The sequence below is a fragment of the Necator americanus genome, chromosome X, assembly GCF_031761385.1.
Source record: "Necator americanus strain Aroian chromosome X, whole genome shotgun sequence".
In the NCBI taxonomy this organism is placed as follows: Eukaryota; Metazoa; Nematoda; class Chromadorea; order Rhabditida; family Ancylostomatidae; genus Necator; species Necator americanus.
In genome coordinates, this window is record NC_087376.1 from 19,136,261 (window position 1) to 19,155,829 (window position 19,569).

The window sequence follows — 19,569 nt, forward strand, 5'->3', positions numbered from 1 at the left end:
CTCATTACCTTCACATTTACCGCAGTATTTGAAGCATATGCGCCAAAAATCTTAACGATGTAAGGATTTAGAAGCTCATGCAAAAATGAGAACAAATTGATCTCAAAATAGCTTCAATAACATCTTGCAGTCAGACTCAATGAGAGGAACAATGTTTCTTCTTCCAATAAAACACTTCTGAAACTCTTGGATCACAGCTTCTGATCTTTCCAAATGCTTAAGCTGCGTCAGTGTTTGAATCACTGACTTAAAACAAACGCTTGTTCAGTTAATTATCCTAAAATCTCATAGATAAGTCTGCTTTCATTTCTGCGGGGAGATTTTTGCTTATGCTTTATTATTATTTGTGTATTTATTGTTACTATTTTCTAATTCATTATTTTACTTTTTTTGTTTATTACCCCGCCTTTTTTTGCTTGAAAATGGTTTTTACGTCTTTTTTATTTTGAACAACAAAACATTCGGAGTCATCCATGGGTCATCTCCATCTAGGACTCATCAGTAGGACTGATCTAAAGGCTGATGGGTTTTAACCTTCACTTCGAACAAAACACCTAACTTATATATTTCTCCCATATAGAACGATGAAAATATAGAGCAGTGTTCAGAGCAGAGTGACTTCAATTTTGACCTTCAATTGTGCGTTGTTTTTTGAAGGTAGTGTTGATTTCAACTGATACTAAAAACCGCAACATATAGTCTACTAGTGGAAGAAATAATTTATCATAACAACTTAAAGCAGAGAGTGATCGTTTGTAACCGCGCGGATCTCATTAAAGGGACACAGCCGGTTCAGAGGCTGAACGCAGCGGAAAAGCTGCCTTGTGCGTGTCCTGAGATGCAAGTGAATCCAGTCGGCTCACTCTCTGTTTCTGATGTTCCAGGACTGGCACCCTTCTTGTGTCTTGCACGTCGATCTGGCCAAAAACCGCAATCGAAAGACTGGAATGTGCAGAGAATGCGGTTTGGACTCATCTCCACCAAACGAACCAGACGCAACCCCTACGCTAGTCCTAAGCCGAAAGACTACAGGTAGAAAGTCCACACCGTTGTTTTAACTGATCGATCACTGCAGTAGTAAGAATAAGTAACAATGAGAACCACGGACCGATACGATACTCACTACAGAAATCATATCCGTTTAACCACAGGGGGTTAACCGCTGACCATAAGCGGCCTGTCTTGAGACGCAGGTGGATTGTGGAAACGGAATCCTTGTTTCTACCGTGCCACAACTGACTCGCAACGTTCCTGTATGCTACACGTCGACCAAAAACGTGCGATTAATAGACATGGGGAGGGGAGAGGTGAGGAGGAGTGAGAGAGGAGGTGCTAGTGAAATTGTTCGAAGTAGCCTGAATAGGTTCCACCTCTCCATTCCTCCCGCAAAAGCAATGCGACTAAATGCCAACAACCCGCCTACATTAATTTAAATTTCACGTTAAAACAGTAATAAGAAAGCTTGACACCGGAACAGCGCCGTATGCTGTAGCGCCAGAGAGAACAGAGTTGCAAAAGTCACCTAGGCTGCCAAAACAAAAGATTATCTGCATACGCAACGCACGTAAAATTGCGAATATTGAAAATCTGACGACAGAAACCAAGAAAGCCAAGTACGACGTCGTATTAACCAAAAGGAGACGACGCCACCTACAGTGTCCTGCATATGATACTGGAGAAGTGTCCCTAGGAAAATGAGTGGAGGTGTCTGTAGAAAATATGAGTGTTTACGACATAAATCGGATGTTTACGGATGTAGCGTTGTTAAATGCTAGCTTTGACTATCTTCGTCGCTTATCTACGCTACTGAAGTCGAAGGTTTCTATAACGGACATAAAGAACTTCTGCAGAAAAGACCATACCTTCTTCCAAGGTAGTTGTTGGTCATTCAGACGCCAAAATTTTGACCAAAAACGTCTAAAGGACTAAACATCGACTTCCACAATGGAAAAAGCAGAAGGAAAGGCTTTACTAGTTTATGACAGCTAAGACTAAACATGGAAACTCGCAATTCCAAAAGCCATTCTGTCAATGTTGGACGTGGGAATGGCTCGGTGAAGGGCAACTTAGTAAAATAGGCCACATCATGATCAGCGAAACGTTTTACCTGATGGATGTCGTTGTTCTGCACAAATTCTGTGCGGGGATAGACCATCGTTTAGTGAGAGTAAGATTCTCCTTTCTACCAAAAGGAGAGAACACTGCAAGGTTCAGGAAGTAATTGACCACACTCGAAAGGTATCGCAAAAATACAAAATCTTGTTGTGTCTCACTTTCAACAAATTAACCAAGATCTTTGAGTCAGCTGAGACAGAAGCAGTCATGATAGCCTTAAAGGCAGCTTATGAATCTGACGTGGCATGGGTTTCTCAGGGAAAGCTTCTGTACGGCGTCGCAGATTGCGGAAAACCTCTCTTTGTACACGTTTCGTTTCCCTCAGCAGTCTTTTCACTAGTTTAACTTGAAAAGGCTAGCGGTGAGACATTATTAACCCTCGAAGATTCGCTCGTTGATGCGGCGCGTGCACAAAGGTGGCGCATTGTAATGCCAGACGTCGTAAAAAAAACGGCGGCTTCCGGTCCGTTTTTTACAGCGACTACGCAGAGGTGGATTCCATGGGAAATCCATACCACGTCAGATACGTGGTATACTGCCTTTAAACCATGGTGTCCGTGCTCACTTGATAGAAGAACTCTGAGAGTTGTGCTGTAACGTCACAATCCGAGTTTTTACAAGATCTTCTTCGTAGACGTGAACAGTGAGGTCCAACAGGAGGATACAATTTCACCCAGAATATAAAGTGCCATTTTCAACAAGGTAATGAAATACTGGAATGTGGAGAGCATCTGAAATAATTGAGCAGCAACACAACACGAACCATAATGTTCATTAGAGGCAGCGTATCACAATTTAGACGTGGTGCGGAACCCATATTGAAAGCGTAGAGTTCTCGCAGTAGATTGCAGAACCTAACGTGCTCCCGCTCATCTTTCGGTAATCGTCGTAAAAAAAAGAAATTTTTCTTCTGTAGAAATTAAAGCGTGAGAACCGTTTCGATTCGTAAGAAAAAAATACGTTAGTATTCATTGGTTCCGCTCAAATAGGCTGGTGAGAAGACATAATTTATCATCGACCGCTCGCACCTAAGTGCAGCGCGTGCATAACGGTGGCTCGTTGCAGCTTAACTCGTCGTTGAAATGGGATTCTTCCACGCCGTTTCTTTACGACAATGAGGGAAAGATGAACGGAACAACGCTAGATCCCTCAACCTACTACCGAGCTCTACGCTTTCGCTGTAGGTTCCGCACCAGGTTAGAATCGTGATACATTGCCTTTAATACTAGGTTATGGGTGCACTGCGTACCGTCCCTCCATTAAGTGCTATCACCTGAAACGTGCAATTTTTCAGAGCTTCGAAACTGTACAGTACACAATTTCAAGACATTTGTCAACAATTCCGAAATGCGACTTTTTGGTTTGAAGCTAAGTCTCTACTCTGGAATGAAGGAATGAGTCGCAACCTTTTCTTAAAGCCAAAAATACGTATAAAACGTGTTTCCAAAGTACAATGCACTGTACGATAGAGAATTTTTTGATATCTGGAGGAAGGTATTAGATTGATGCATAATTAAAGCAATATTTGTTGTGAAAAAACATACAAATTCAACAAAGACATGTTTATATGATCACTCTAGAGCGAAATCACCATCGATTTCAATCACTGCTTTCCATTTCTTTGACAGATGGTTGATTACATGCAAAGAAGTCACGTCTCCTTACGATAATCCACGCTCTGACATCGACCACCAACTCATCGAAATCGTCATAAGCTTTATTTCACTGCAAGTTTTTTCAATGAACGATTAATGTGGTAATCTCTTGACATCTCTGTGGGAGAATATGGTGAATGAGGAAGCAGTTCTTAGCTTTTATTGCCGATGGATCCGATGGCACGCCGTTCAACATGTGGACGCGCATTATTCAGGCTATTGTTCTTCTTGCGCGGTTTTTTCATTATGATTTCAGCATGAAGAGAATTAAGCTTAGCCAGGTAGACGCCGCCACTGATGTTGAATGGCATTGAAGGTTTCGGCAAACATTCGAGTAGTTATTTTTTCATCTTCATCCACAGTTGCCAGAAGCGTCTGATGGTCGAAATCAAAGGTGCGATAGATAAGAGCCGGAGTCTTCTCAAGTGAAGGGGCTCTGCTTCATGGGGTGCAGCTCAAGTGATGAGGATAACTTCGCCAATCGTCCAAAAGTAAAGGGAGTCATTTCGCCAACCGTCCAAAGGTGAAAGAGGTCGGAGTCCTGCCTCCTACTATCACATATATGGTCGAAGTCCAGTCGTCCTCTTCTCGGCTTTTCCTCAAAGGTAGTGTCGCCAGATGTGAAGCGGAGAAACCACTTCTGACATTGTCTTTCAATAATAGTACCCTCAGGGCGGATATAGTGGTGCGGTTAGATGTTCCGCTTCCTGCACGATCGATCGGAGGTTCGAATCCCCCCCCCACTGCTCATGAAGCTTTTCATCCCTCCGGGGTCGATAAATTGGTACTAGACGTGTCTGGGAAAAACAGGACAGAAACACTGACTTTGTCTGGGAGGATAAAAGCACAGACTTGACACATCGGCTAAACACCGCAAGTCATTGTATAAGCCAGTTACACGTTCGTAAACCTCAAACGATTCTGAATTGAAGTGAACGTGGGGGCGCATCCCAAGCGGATTGATTAACGCCAGGAACTTTATCCTTTATCCGTGTACCCTCGCTGGAAAGCTCGTGGAGACTGCGAAATAGGTGTGACGCCTTCCGCTCTTTTTCAAATTGGTAGAGCATAATATGTCGAAATATAATACAATATTTGACATGGATCTTAACGAACAAGACAGTGTTTTCATTATGAAAAAATAAAAGGCAAAGTGTAATTTCTCGTTGTAAAAGTGCCCGCTAAAAAAACGTGGATAATTATGTACCAACCAATTAGTACTTCGAGTTTTTATTTTCACTGATTTCTACTTTTACAGATAGTTGGAAAGGAATGTCAAGTGGACAAAACAAAGCATTTCGATTAGCTTTTTTTGCTATTAGTCGAAACAATAAGGCCGCTGGAGCTGAAATTGTATGGTGGTATGTATGGAGAAGAAGCAATGCTTGGAACCAACTCTCGTCGTTTGCCTTTCCGCTCTATAAATGAGGGCCTCAATCTTGAAAACGGATTACGCACTAGTTCAGCAATTTTTGTTGGTTGAGAGGAAATTAAAATTTTTCCTCTCAAAACTTCAACTTTTCAAGAACAAAAACTTCCACACATGGCTCAATAGTTTTTCGACGCCTCCTATTGGTATGTTCGCTTTCTCCAGGTGTTCTTGTATATTCGGTGTTTTTCCAGGTCTTTTAGACTTTTTTTAAGAAGATTTTTCATGCATTTGATGCTTTCCGCCGTATGCATAGCACAAACTTCACAAGCAACTTGAATCCTCTTACCACTTCGACTAAATACAAGAAGAAAAGGCGTTGAAAATTCTCCCTGTCCAATTGATATTTCGTGATGATTTAATGATTTGGAAAAACAAGAATCAACAGAACTAAAGAGTCGAAATAATACATTCCTGTCTCTCCGTCGAAGGATAAAAATTTCCAACGATGAAAATACCAATCTTACGTGCATTTCCCATTTTTGGGAAAACCCCAACAGCTGTAAGTGTTATTTCTGTCAAAACTATCGAATACTGTTAGAAAGTGAAAAAGTAACTTAAACGGCAAAAAAAAGAAGCTGAGTAATGATAAAAGCACACAAGTCATCCGCTTTATGATCATACTACTCAGAATCACTCCAAGTAGTTTCAGTTTAGGTTGTAATTTCTTCGAATTCCTTGAAACTTTAATGAACTATCAGAAAACAAAGAAGAATAATTTACCGGGCCAAAGAATTTTAAAAAAATCGACATGTGATGTTCGCTTGCACACGGTTAGTTTTTGAAAATTGTACCTAGATTAACATACTTAATGATTGTTTTTTTTTTCTTTGAAAATCGTAGTGATACCACGCAACAAAAAATGAAACAAGAAAAAATAATCATCGTCTTTTCCTCAATTTTTCCTGAACGTAGCGAAATGATGGAATATCGATGCACTCTAACCGTAGACTGAACTCTGACTGTTGGCAACAAGCCACAATGTTATCTATTCTCAAAGATGGTTTGACAACATAATTGCAATCAGAACCTCAGATCTCATGTAATTCGTGAGTAATTCTAATTCCGGCTGCATAATTTACTATCGAGTTTGGGAATTCTCACAACCCCACGAATAGGGGCAGCAAAACATTTTGTTTCAAATTACGAAAAAGAACTACATTACTTTTTGTTACGCCTGATGCAAAAGTCGTCACCAGCGTGTAAATATTTGTAGGGAAAAGCCAATCAAATGGACAAACCATCGCGATGAGATTGCAGGGGTTTCGCCTGGTTTGGCTCATCATCTTCGCTTCCTGAGTACTCATACTCTGCGTCATCTGAACAAGTTATTAGAAAAGTATTTAATGACGTCGTTTGTTGACATTAATGATAACGATAGGAGCGAGAAAAGTAAACAGACTTGTTCTGCTGGTTAATAAGCTACCCGAATGTTTCTTGAGCCATTCTCATTTCTTTAACGAAACGTCAGCGACTAATTACGCCCGGCTACGTTCTCATAATGACGCAAAAATGGGTTGATTGCTTGACAAGAAGGGATGTGAAAGAGAAATTTCTGTATATCACAGATAACATTTTCACCTCTTATTACAAAGTCTAAAATACAATATGAGTGATTGACATGAAGTCTCAGTAGACGAGACGAGACGAGTAGGAGTATACGAGCCAATGAAGACAAGATTTTTTTTTTGAAAATAGTTAATTTTGATGAAATCAAAACAAGACATGAATAATCATATGCAGAGGTCGTTCTAGGTATCAACCAGTTTCAGAATAAAAAAAAGGAAAATAACAAATCTACCTTTCTTACTGATGCGGCGATGTCTGTCGATATGATCTTTGATAGAGATTCGGACACTTCGCTCAGGTGGCTGGTCCCTAATGAATGGATGCCGTAGGAGCTGATCTGTGTAGGGCCTCTGCTGATAGTCCTTCACGAGGACAGTTTCTGCAAATTGTTAGATGTGTTGCACGTTATGTGTTAAAACGTAGCGACGTTTTCCGATGTCATATGTTTCAGACTAATTGGGGATACTAGACTTAATCACTCCGCATGAAAATACTCCCATAATTTGAAAAAAAAAGGCAAGGTTCTCCTTCTCTTCAGAATTGCACTAATTAGAATCATACGATCACTACCACTATAATTATAAAGCCTCATATCAAATCACGGTAACCGTTTGCGACTATATAAGAAGCTGTGTTGGTGTGTGTATCTTTTACGTAAGTAGGTCATAATACGATGGGAATACATACAGGTGACTACACATACGCAAATATACATTGGAATACAACACTGCTAATGCAGCTACCATTGTCATAGCGCTTTTTCAACGTTTCACAAACTTGATGTCCAGTTCATCTGAAAATGTTTCCTAGTGTCAGTGCATGGTCTCACTTTCCAGTATCGGTGCATAAATCGGACACCGCTGGTCCCATCTCACCACTCTCTGTTCCCGGCGCAGCATTCTTATCTTTTCCCTCTATCTCATTCCACTGCTTTCCGATAACGTAGCAGCTGTCTCACCTTGTTTCATCGCTTTCTGCCGCTGGCAAATCAAAGTGACGCTGCTGAGCCCAACTCACCTCTCATATTGCTCAACGGTATCCGTGGAGCAATCTAATAGCGTTAGATCCGTCTCACCTCGTTTTATTGTTTTTTTTTTCTTGACTCCATGGTACAGGTCTCCACTCGTCTCATCGTCTTTGGCACCGACACACCGCCTGACTCCATAGGAGCTATTTCATCGCTTTCTGTCATCCGCACACTAACCTGACTCGGTGAGACATGTTCGATTGCCTTCTACGGCCGATGTATTCATCTAACAATGTGAAACCCGCCATCTAACAATGTGAATCTCGCTTCACGGTTTCCTGACGTCAAAGTACTAATCTAGCACACTTTTACCCGTCCAATTGCTTCCTGATACCGTGAGATCCACCTACCCTTGTCCCATCGTTCTTGGCTACAGCACACCAATCTGAACCCGTCTCACTACGGTTGGTCCCGGAAGTGACTATCATATTCACATTATAATTACAATATTCCTTATCAGGAGCGGACGTAGCGCATTCGGTTAGAGGTTTTGCTGCCTGCAAGATCAATCGGAGGTTCGAATCCGCCCTAGACACCAAGCCCTTCATCCCTCCGAAGTCGATAAATTGGTGCCAGACATTTCTGGGAAGATGAAAACATGATTTGACACTTCGGCTAGCTCCTGCAAGTCATTGTACAGGCCAGCTACACATTCGTAAACCTCAAACGATTCTGAATTGGAGTGAACGTGGTGGCGTATCCGAAGCGGACTGATTAACGCCAGACACTTTATCCTTTATTCCATATCTGCAAGTGTTAGAGTGCGCTCAAACCAATGAAAATATGATCGGCGAAGGAACCGCTACCTTCAGGTGAAAAGTAACTCATTATTCGCACACTCTCTTAAATACTGATATGTATGCAAAGTTCGATCGAAATCGGAGATTCGATTCTACTAGGATTTGCATACAGAACACACACATCGGTAACGATCTGGTCAGTTGTTAGGCTCAAAGCTACTACCTGAATTAAGCACAGCATAACCTAAAATACTTAAATGTCGAATCATCATCGACATGAAACTGTCAACAAGCTGTACTGGCTGACATTTGCAGTGTGCAGGAATCACTTAAGTTCTTGTCAAACTCAACACAAGGCTAATACGTATCATAACAGTACAGTCAATTCAGTTAAACGCTTGATACAGTTTGGCGGTGTACTAGTTTTTGAGCAGAACCAAGATTGTTACTGATCTTTATTCTGGCTAACGCTTCGGCGTCGTCGCCTTCCTTCAGAGTCTGTAAAAATCAAAGACACGTGTAATCTACTCTCTCAAACGCCTCGTCATCCCACAAGATATGAATTAGCAAACAGATTATTCAAAGGCAACGTCAGAAAAGCACACCACCATAGCGCTCACCTTGATAACCACAAGATTGTGATGTTAGCGGACCACCAGTTATAAGAGTTGCACCGCTAGTAGTAAATACTAACCATGCCCCCGCCTCTGACTCTGTAGGTCAAAACCCGTAAAGGTCTTGATATGGCGCCAGCTCGTTGGTGACAGCGATGCATTCTTCTTTACGATTCATGAATGGTCTTTTGGCCGTGATATAAGAGCGTTATGTCTCTTCTCCTTTCGCGAGGTTATTGATCATTTTCTGGCATTCTTCGCTTTGTGTTAACATTCTTGAGATTTACTCGATATACGCTCTTGACAAGCTGCAAAAAATGTGCCGAAATTCGAAGAAGTTCGTACTTTCACGCCTTTGCAACTGAGGATTTTCCAGTCCCGACCCATATCCTTCTAAGACTTTATAAGCTATAATAACATTCTGATTCCCTACCAATTGACGCACCTCTGGAGATCCAAAAAGTCAGCCGTTAAAAATGTTTAAGACAGTTGCAACGGTTTCATCTGGGGCTCAGGGGGGGGGGGGGGGGGGGTCCCCTGAGAACCAACAAAGATCCCCTCCTGCCTTCCTTTTATTTCGGATGACATGGGAATGCAGTGCGACCAAACTTACGACAGGCGGGTTTGCAAGACTCAGACCGAGTAGTGGACATTCCACCTGCGAACCTGAAGCAGCAGCTAGTCCGCAATCGTGCCTATGACAGGCTTTGTGAGACACCTAAATACATCCTTTGTCCGAGTGGAAAGCATGGCGATTGCCTGGTATCGGGGGTTATCCAACTAATCACCTGGCACTTATGTGAAGCTGAGTACATTGGCGAAACAGAAAGACCACTATGTGCCCGGGTCAAGGAGCACCTAGACGGACTCGTAAAATCAAAACCATCAACTCCTTTAGGTGCTCATCGCAGACAGTGTTGTGACAAAACCTGTTTCAAGATAGCTGTCAATATCTTGGCACGCAAACCAGACGTTCTGGCGCGAAAAACATTGGAAGCGTTTTATAATCAAGGCCAAAAGTCCAAACATGAATCGTAATCGTATGAAAGAAGAATGCATCGCTGTGACCAACGAGCTGGCGCCATATGAAGACCTTTACAGGTTTTGACCTACAGGGTCAGAGGCGGGGGCATCGTTAGTAGTTACTATTAGCAGTGCAACTCTAACAACTGGTGGTCTGCTAACATCACGATTTTGTGGCTAACAAGGAGAGCGCCATGGTGGTCTGCTTTTCTGACGTTGCCTTTGAATAATCTGTTTGCTAATTCATATCTTGTGGGATGACGAGGCGTTTGAGAGAGTAGATTACACGTGTTTTTGATTTTCCAGGCTCTGAAGAAGGTGACGATGCCGAAACGTTAGCCAGAATAAGAATAAGTAACAATCTCGGTTCTGCTTAAAAAGTAGTACACAATCAAATTCTCTCATCTACTAAGCAGTTCACAATTCTTTGAAGGTCTTAGAAAAGCCAAATTCAAACCGAATTGTGTCATAGAGTCATTTAAGGATAAGCATAGCTAGTTCAAGCGGATACACGAGATCGAAATCTAACACCCAATCTCGAACTACAAACAAGACAGTGAGGTTCCTACGTGAAGGTAAAATTCATCTGTGCAGACCCTTCACCTCTGACTCCTCAACTGCTGCTATACACCGGACTCTTTCGCGAGCACAGTTGCAAGATGGCGTTGTATTGGTGGAGATCCCAAACGACATGATCACGCGACAGTTTGTTATATATATATATATATATATATATATATATATATATATATATATATATATATATATATATATATATATATATATATATATATATATGTATATATATATGTATATATGTATATGTATATATATATATGTATATATATATATATATACATATATAGATTCCACATAGATAGACAATGTGTGTCAGAGCGTTGCGTTGTTTCTCTATTCTGTAAAACTGGAGATTGCACGACAATCGGAGTTACCTACCAAATTTAGTGCCTAACGGACAACGCCATCTATATTCGAGAACCTGGAAGGATGCTGAACCTGCGTAACAAAGAGAATTTGGCTGGTAAAAGACGTTTTGTGGCGCCCTAATGGCGTCACAAAAACGAGAAGCATGATGGAATGAGTTTGAAATAAAGTGTACGATATTAGCGCACGAGAACGAAATATCTGCTAGGAAGGTAATGGAAACATTCTGGATTTCCGTCAGGAATCCAGCCATGAATAACAAAAACGAGTCCCTATCAATCACCAATGAATTCATGCCATTCGTAACACTCTGTGACCTATAAGAATGTCCTATATGCAGTTCCTTAACACTATCCAGACATCGGTACTTAAGGATAATGTACAGTGCGTAGATCTCTAAGGTGATTTGGGTGACAATCTGTAAGAACGCGGTGATTCACCAGCCCGGTAGTCGGTGAGATTGGTCTTGTTTTTCCTTTTCCTTTTGGAGTTCTTGCATAGTGTACCCGGAACGATATCGAGGCTTCGCAAGGAGAGAGGTGCACCTTGATGGGATATGCCTAGGATCAAAGAACTCGAACCATTTTCAGACCTTTGTTAAAGAGGAGTTCGTCGAAATGTCAGGTCAACAATACAGTTTCATCTCAAATCCAGTTGGCATAACAAGAGAACATAAATGTGCTTCCCAGTGCCGAGGTTTCAAGAAGAGAGGACTCGGAGACTGTTGATCATATCGCTGTCTTCTTTCCCTTCCTAGTCTTCTTGAAATTCGGATGGAACAAAGACGGGAAAAATGGCGAGGACCTGGAAATCGAACGATGCAGCATCTGATAGAAAAAAACCTCGGCTACAACATGCTGGAAGACGATTTGCTTCGCGTTAAGTTAATCTGAGTTGATGAATTTGTTTCGAGATCACACACTTTTCAGCGCGCTAGCAAAAAATTGGCATGTTTTCCCATTCCACAAAAATGGGACGGCATTCTAAAAATCATCCATATATTCGGCTAAGGGGACCAAGGAAACTCCTGTATGCAAAATTTCTCCTCTCCGGACTGTCTGGTTTTCTCAAAAAAATAGGTGGGATAAATCCAGAAAAAGTCGGGAAATTTTTAATGTTGGCCCATCAAAATTCCAAAAAGACTAGAAGGTGGAAAAAAGAGCGATGTTACGGTTCTCACAAGCAAGCATTCTTTTCTGGAGAACTACTTAAATTTTTTCTTTGGTCTTCTTATGACGAAGTTATTCGCGATCTTCCAGACCTAGAAATGTGCGGAGAATCAGAGTTTTCATGGTCATTAATGAAAAGAATAGGCAAGCGCCTCAACGATTGGAATTTCAAGAGTGACTCATTTCATCATTTAGTAGAGCGTGGAAATAATTCTATGATCGTCGAGACGCCCCGCAAGTAATTGTATAGGCCAACACGCGTTCCAAAACCTCAACGATTACGAATTCCAGTAAAACGCGTTGGCGCATCCCAAGTGGATTGATACACCAGAGACTTCATCCTTTATCCTTTTTTTTCAAAAAGACATGAACTCAGCGAAGTAGAGGCATACGTTTACGTCATCGAATTTCAAGAGAGAGGTCTACAGCACTCTTATGTGCGTGAACGCTGAGGAACTATGAACTGAGTTTGCAGCATCGATGACTGGCGATTACATTGACAAAGGGCTAGAAGAGGCGATTATTGCTGCCTACTTCGACGTTGCTGATAAGATGTTATTGCTTGACAGATATTTGACCTAAATAGTTATGCCATCTGCAAATCAACGGCCTTAACTTCCCGATGTCTCAGTTGACTATGGTCAGCATAAAATAGAAGGATCACGGCTATATGGGTCATTGAATGCGCAAAAAAAGCTGCTGATGACATCCTTACAACAATGAGTTGCAGAGGTGACCGATGTTTTTTCATCGATGGGCCAGGAGAAACAGGGAAAACATATCTCTATAATAATTCGTGCGTGACAAATTCTGTCCTTTGGTCTCTAGTCATGGTTTATCGACTTCAAGTTAATATGAGAACTCGAGAAGCTGGGCTTGAATGGGCTATTTTCGTTTTGGATAAAGGTAATGGCACGGCGAATGGACGAATTCAAATTTTGGAGGAGTTCCAGTGTCAAAGGAGTATTGTCACAGAAATTTTTGGTAAGACAATTGATCCAAATGACGCGGACTTTTGTGAGAGGGCTATTTTTGCTGCTACGAATCTAAATATCAGGCAGCTGAATAACGAAGCCTTGGAACAGCTATGCACATCCGGTCAACAACATGAACGCGTCTACAAAAGCGTTGACGACGTACTGTATCATGAAGGAAACTCGGTGGAGTTGTGCACGGTGGAGTACCTTCACACGTTGCAACGCACAGGAATGCCACCTCACGAGCTACCTCTAAAGAAAGGTGCAATCGTCATGCTTTTGTGCAATTTGATGTTGTCAAAGGTCTCTGCAACGAGACGCGACTAGGAATAGAAGCCCTCGGACGCTATGTGATTGGTTTGTGGGAGCCGAAGAAATCGGTTAGCTGTAATACCCAAGATGGACAACTATTGGGAAAGAGCTACCATTCTGACTGCGAAAAAGGCAGTTTACCTTATGTCTTGCTTTTGCAATGACTATAAATAAGGCTCAGAGACAGTCCATCAATGAAGTGAGAGTGTACTTGCCTGAAGACGTTTTCAGTCACGGACAACTCTACGTGGCTTTTTCCCGAGTGAGGCCGCAGGCAGGAGTGAAGTCATGCTTCGGTGAAGAACATTGTGTGCAACGAGGTTGTGTTATGAAGTTACTGCTGAGATGATAGGCAACCCAGAAATAAAAAGGTTATAAAATGAAGGCAACCAAAACTATTTACCTCCGGATCATTATTATCAGAAGCAAAATATCAGGCAAAAATCAATGTAAACGGTGCGAACGGAAAGATCAAATAAAATATTTCTCTTTATCACAGAAAGGGTGTGCATCAGTTTCTGGAGGTGGTTCTCTACTTTCTTGCGCTTTTCACTGCGCTGAAAAAAGTTCTGCTATTAGACACCTCGAGAAGCACTGGCAGGAAAAAGATGAATTAAGGAAGGTATCTACCAAAACTGGAGGCGTGTGGAAAATTTGACAAGACTGCAGCAGTTAGTTCCACCTTACCTTTGCATTACATTTTCCGTTGGAAGTAGACTTTCAGATTACTTGGCAAGGTTAGCATAAAGCTCTGTTGCGATTGAATTACCAGTCTGAACGTGCGGCTAAAGCCGAACTTCAGATTTTTTGTAATGTTCGCTTCGCTCGCTTACACCGATCAATGAGAAAATGAAAATAACGGTAGTGACTTTTTTTGTAAAATTATAATTGTTTTTTATTAACCCTTTCTTCCTTTTTCTTTTTTTCCTCAAAAATTTAGGAATTGATGGGAGATTCCAATGATTTTCTTCTTAAACGAGTCAGTACTATATTTGAAGAACAATCAACTTGATTTTACATCTATGTTTCTCTGAAACCTATACAATTTGGAAAAATTATTCGAAGTATGAGTTTCCTTCGCTCTCAAAAATTAGCACAGAACGATGTGTTAACATGAAATGAGGTGAATATCAGCATCGTAGTGATGAAGATAAAACTCTACGTCAGACCACGTGAACGTGTGTTGGCTTGTATTGTATCTAAGCAGTCGTTGTATGTGTATTTCCACTTTGCGAAGAACGGATGTTAGCAGCATGGAAATGTGCTTGGAAATAGCTACGGGAATGAGTCATAGAAACCCATTCTGCCGTTGGGGCTCCCGCGCACCAATCCGAGGCAGTGGAACCCGTCTCCCCCACTCCATGGTTTTCTGGCTCCGGGCCACGAATTCGACGCCATAGGACTCGTCCCACCCAAATTTACCATGTCGGGGCTCGAGCGCACCAAACCGACGCCATGATATTCGTCTCTCTCTCTTTTTGGAATTTCGTGACTGAGACACACACAGACGCACACACGTGACAGAATAAGCCCGTTATTATATAGCTATATAGTTTGCAAATTTGGAAGTGTACATTCACGAAGAAGTTCATTTACGCTCACTAGCATATGATAGAAACCAACTTGGCCTATCAAAGCCAACATACTTAAGAATATATCTCTGGACAATGGTGGAAAGCTAGAGTGCTCCCCTATCAAGTGCATGGCGATGGTTCGGCATCCCAGCGGTGCAGAGTTTTGCATCATTATATAGTATTTTCGTGACACATACACGCACGCACTCCTAGAATTTGCTCCTAGAATTTGTATTGGAACTGTCTGCTTTTTGATTTTTGGTGCATACCTGATAAAACAAAAAAAGCTGATGAAAAATATATTCCGAAGCCAGACTGTTCTACAATGATGTGTGGACATTAAAATGCCTTCATTGGCTCCCATGTTCTGATGTTAAATTTCTCGAGGAACACCAACATGGAAATAAAAAGAAAAATGCTTCTGTCTATTTTTCTTGTTCATAGTTAGGAGAGTGATCGAAATCTGGCAGCGGTATTCGAAGCCTAAGCAATTAGCCTTTCTGAACCTTGAAGCCGCTTTCGACTCTCCTCATCGAGGTCGTCTTCTCAACGCGCTTCGCGCCGATGGAGTTCCTGGAAAGTTCGTTCACTTGCTTGGTGACATGAATCAACGAACAACTGCTGCAGTTCGAACAACAGCCGGATATATAACACCACTCGACGTGGTAACTGGAGTAAGACAAGGCGCAGTGACAAGACCCTTCCTGTTCAACTTCGCTATCGACGACATCATGCGAAGAACAGTCGATCAGCGTCCTGCCGACATCGTCTTAGCACCATCAGGGTGCCCCTGACTGATCTCGAGTAAGCTGACGATGTTGTTATGTTCGCGGAAAGCACTACGAAACTTCAACATGTTGTCAACACTGTATCGAAGCTGGCTGCAGCCTAAGGATTACATCTTCGCCCTGATAAATTGCAAGCAGATGGTGATCTCCTTGAGACCTCGAACAGAAATCAAGGTGGACGGACAACGAATTGAACTCGTCGATAAGTTCTTTTAGCTGGGCTTTACGCTGAAAAACAAGCAGCTACAAGAAAGATACTCAGCAAAGATGCGCTAAGGCCATTTCCGCATTCAACTCCTTAACGAAATGCCTGTGGTCGACGCCTATCACTAACGAAATAAACCTGCGATTCGCCCCATCATGACGTTCGGATCAGAGACTTGTGCAGCACCATCAACGGTGATGGAGAGACTTGACTGCACTGAACGAGGGCTGCGCAGGCGGCTACTTGGCTACTTTTGGCCCAGGATATGTCACAATGAAGATCTCTACGCAGAAATCGATGTGGTATGCCGATGAATGGCACGTGGAAGATATCAACATCTTGCATCGCCAACGAAAGTGGCTAAAGTAAATCGTCTTCACTTCTTTGGTCATATATTAAGGAGACCAGTAGATCCCCTTGTTCAACGAGTTCTGAGTTTTTCGGGTTCGAGCTGGAAGAAGCCACCTGGCCGAAAACGGAAGTTTTGGACTGAGGTGGTGAAAGAGGACCTGAGGACACTCTGCGTGGATAGGCAATTCAGGCGCGACGTAAGGTTTCGCAGAATATAGAATAGCGACGAATGGACTGATTCTGTGCAAGCTCTCGCAGAAGATCGAGAAGGTTGGGCAGAGCTACACTCGAGGACGGCACGCCTCGGCTAAGATGCGGGTAATCGCTCTTCTTGCGCTTTTCTTTACTTATGGTAGCTCTGTAAGTTCCCAGTGAAGTTTCCAGAAGTGCGTCGCCTGATGAGCACTCACAGGACGTACTCCAGATAAATCATTACTTCAGATATTAAAAGGGTAAGGTGATCCAGAGTAAGCGGATTAATTACAGCACATTGTAAAAGGAGAAGAAATTAGTTACAAAAATGTACGGAAGAAGTAGACCAAACCATGCTTCAAGATGGAGGAATTCCTGTTTTGTTACCATCTGTATGAGCAATTCTCTTGATCAATTCAGTTCTTTGAAAACATAACAATATATAAAAGGGTATGTATTTGCCCTGACTCTCATTATTCTACACAGTGCGTATATGAGTGGGCTATGAAAATGCGTTCCGAGTCTGGAAGAACTGATATTTCTAGCACCTGCAACATGACGTCTTTCTAAATAACTTCCTTGGATAAAAAGCTATCAAAATAGTGAAAGGCTCCAAAATAAAATAAATGTCTCCTCTAAAATTCCTCCTTTCATTAGATAGTAACTCGCATAACCTGTAAAAAAGCGCAATTTTTCTTGGGAGAGGGAGGGAACACAGTATCGTTGGAATGTCCTTCCCCGGCACTATCTCATCATGTCTCTGACTGTCTGGAAAGAGAATCTACAGCTAAATGTGGACCACTCTCCTTCATATCTTTTAATAAAAATAATTTGCCCAACAAACCACATATTGTCTTAAAGCGCGTGATCTGAAGATATTTCCTCTTGCATACAACCCTTCGCTGTTGGTTTCGAAAATACAGAAGAAGAAGCAAAAAACACGTAATTTTCGATGTTTTCAGCGTCCTATTTCATTTATTTTTATTTCATGTGGGACTACGAAATAAAAAAACAGCTTTAGCAAAATTCCTCCTCTATTTCAGTAGTCAGTATCCCTTTTTTAACAGCTTTTCTTCCAACAAAATAATGAGGTCGTAAACAATAACGCTCTAATTTTAATGTACAAAGTCGAACTCCAAATTCTGAGCGGAAATGAAACTTCTTTGCTATACACTGTCCTATCCGATGCGTTAGTTCTGTTGTAATCCTAGATACATATCACTGCCTGGCGATTTTTCCTCTGAACGCAAATATTAGCTTATTACTTCAGCGAATTTCGCAAGGAACAAGAAACACGCTCCAACTGCACAACCTTGCTTTGTTCTATGATGCCTCCTTCGAACCATTGCTTCCTTCACAATAGAGATAAAGTACCTCATTTATGCAACTTTACAACACATGCATTTACATTACGCAACTACTTAATTTTGCAGCTCCACAACACCAGGCGTTTTCAGAGCATGAAAAGAACTGAAAACTGTGCAAAATTACATACAAGTTATTTTTTTTTGCAGTGACAAAGGACGATAAAAAATTCGACTCCACAAGGAGCCTAGGTTCCACTTGATAGAGCAGAAGAGTTAGGTGTTTTTTGGTGAGAGATGGTCAGTCTTGGAAAAGAACTCGCAAATTGTAGGGAAAACACGTCCGTAAAGTGTTTCTCCAGTGAATAAACGAGAGAACGTAGTGAGGAAGGAGTTCAAGATGTATTCTCTGAAAAGCAAGCCAGCCTGCGTACCGCTCCGCAGCGCTCCCTTGCAATGTTACACTACCACTTTGTGCAGTGTACGCGGATAAAATGTACCAATATGCGTCAAAGATGACTTCGGAAGCGATGTATACGTGGACAATCGAGCTGAACCCTGTCCGAAACTGCTTACAGACCTTCCTTCAATTAATCTTCTTTCAATCCAGTTTAGAATCACTTTTGTAAAGAGCTTTTGATCACAGACTTATACAAAATCACTCCTCCTAATCTTTCGTTGATTATGAATCCTGCATTCTAATAGGTAACATGTAAAGAGCCCGAACATTTGAATAATCAGAATCACACAATTCTTTACCTAAGTTAAAGCAAGTACCACTCCAAAAAGGAGAACCTATGGGATGATGTATCTATATTACCTTATGTGGTAGGGAGACAAAGAGGTCTGGTTTTCGTAGAAATGAAGATAGAAATCGTGAATGACCTCCCCTCATTTCGATACGGCAGTTGCTCCATTTCGGTTCCCACAGATCGGTAATCTTTGTTTCATGGCTGACTCCAACTCCGCTGGGCGTAGCAAGTACTCTTTTCCGCTTTTGCAGCTTCAACCAACACTGCTCATTTCTCTTTGAGATCATCTTCTGATTCATCACCTCTCTGCAATGTACTGCGAGCTCGAACGTGAGTCCGTAGTTGCACTCGTGCGGCTCCAGGTCGCTCGCTTTAGTTCGAGATTCCAGAGAGAGGCGTCTCTTCGTGGCCTGGCGCCCAGCTCTTCTCGTAAAGCTCTGAAGATGTTCTACATACGCGTCACATTTACCCTCAATGCTGTCCATTGTGGTGTATTAAAAAAGCCAGCTAGCGAAGCAAAAGTTCTCAGTTAATTATAGTCACAGGACTTCGCTTTGTGTTCGTCAAAACTACCGAAAGTCCAATCGCGCGTAAAATTTTGCTAGAACAATGCCAAGCAAAAATTTTTACGGACTGCAATACGGTCTCTTTCACTGTGGTAAGCATAGTCGAGAGCCTCGTCATGAAAAACTCGGAAAGCCTCAAGTCCTCTTCGTTAAATTGGGGGCGCGAGCACCAATGTGAAGTTCTTCAGACGTTCTCGTGGGTTTTTTTTTATTTTGGTTTTGAAATCAGCAATAATGATTTTGTAGAAAGTATGATCTTCCC

The 19,569-nt window shown here is 41.9% G+C and overlaps 1 protein-coding gene across 2 annotated transcripts in view; it reads right to left on the bottom strand.

Annotated features, from left to right (window-relative positions):
- The window catches only part of RB195_024148 (uncharacterized protein), a gene marked incomplete at both ends in the record, with an annotated part of 87,559 nt that overhangs the window by 42,425 nt on the left and 25,565 nt on the right, over positions 1–19,569 (bottom strand). For both annotated transcript variants that reach the window (XM_064211823.1, XM_064211822.1), the window contains 2 exons: positions 6,441–6,518; positions 7,001–7,147. In XM_064211823.1, the coding sequence (XP_064067703.1) occupies positions 6,441–6,518; positions 7,001–7,147 (225 nt within the window). The remainder of the gene's footprint in view (positions 1–6,440; positions 6,519–7,000; positions 7,148–19,569) is intronic.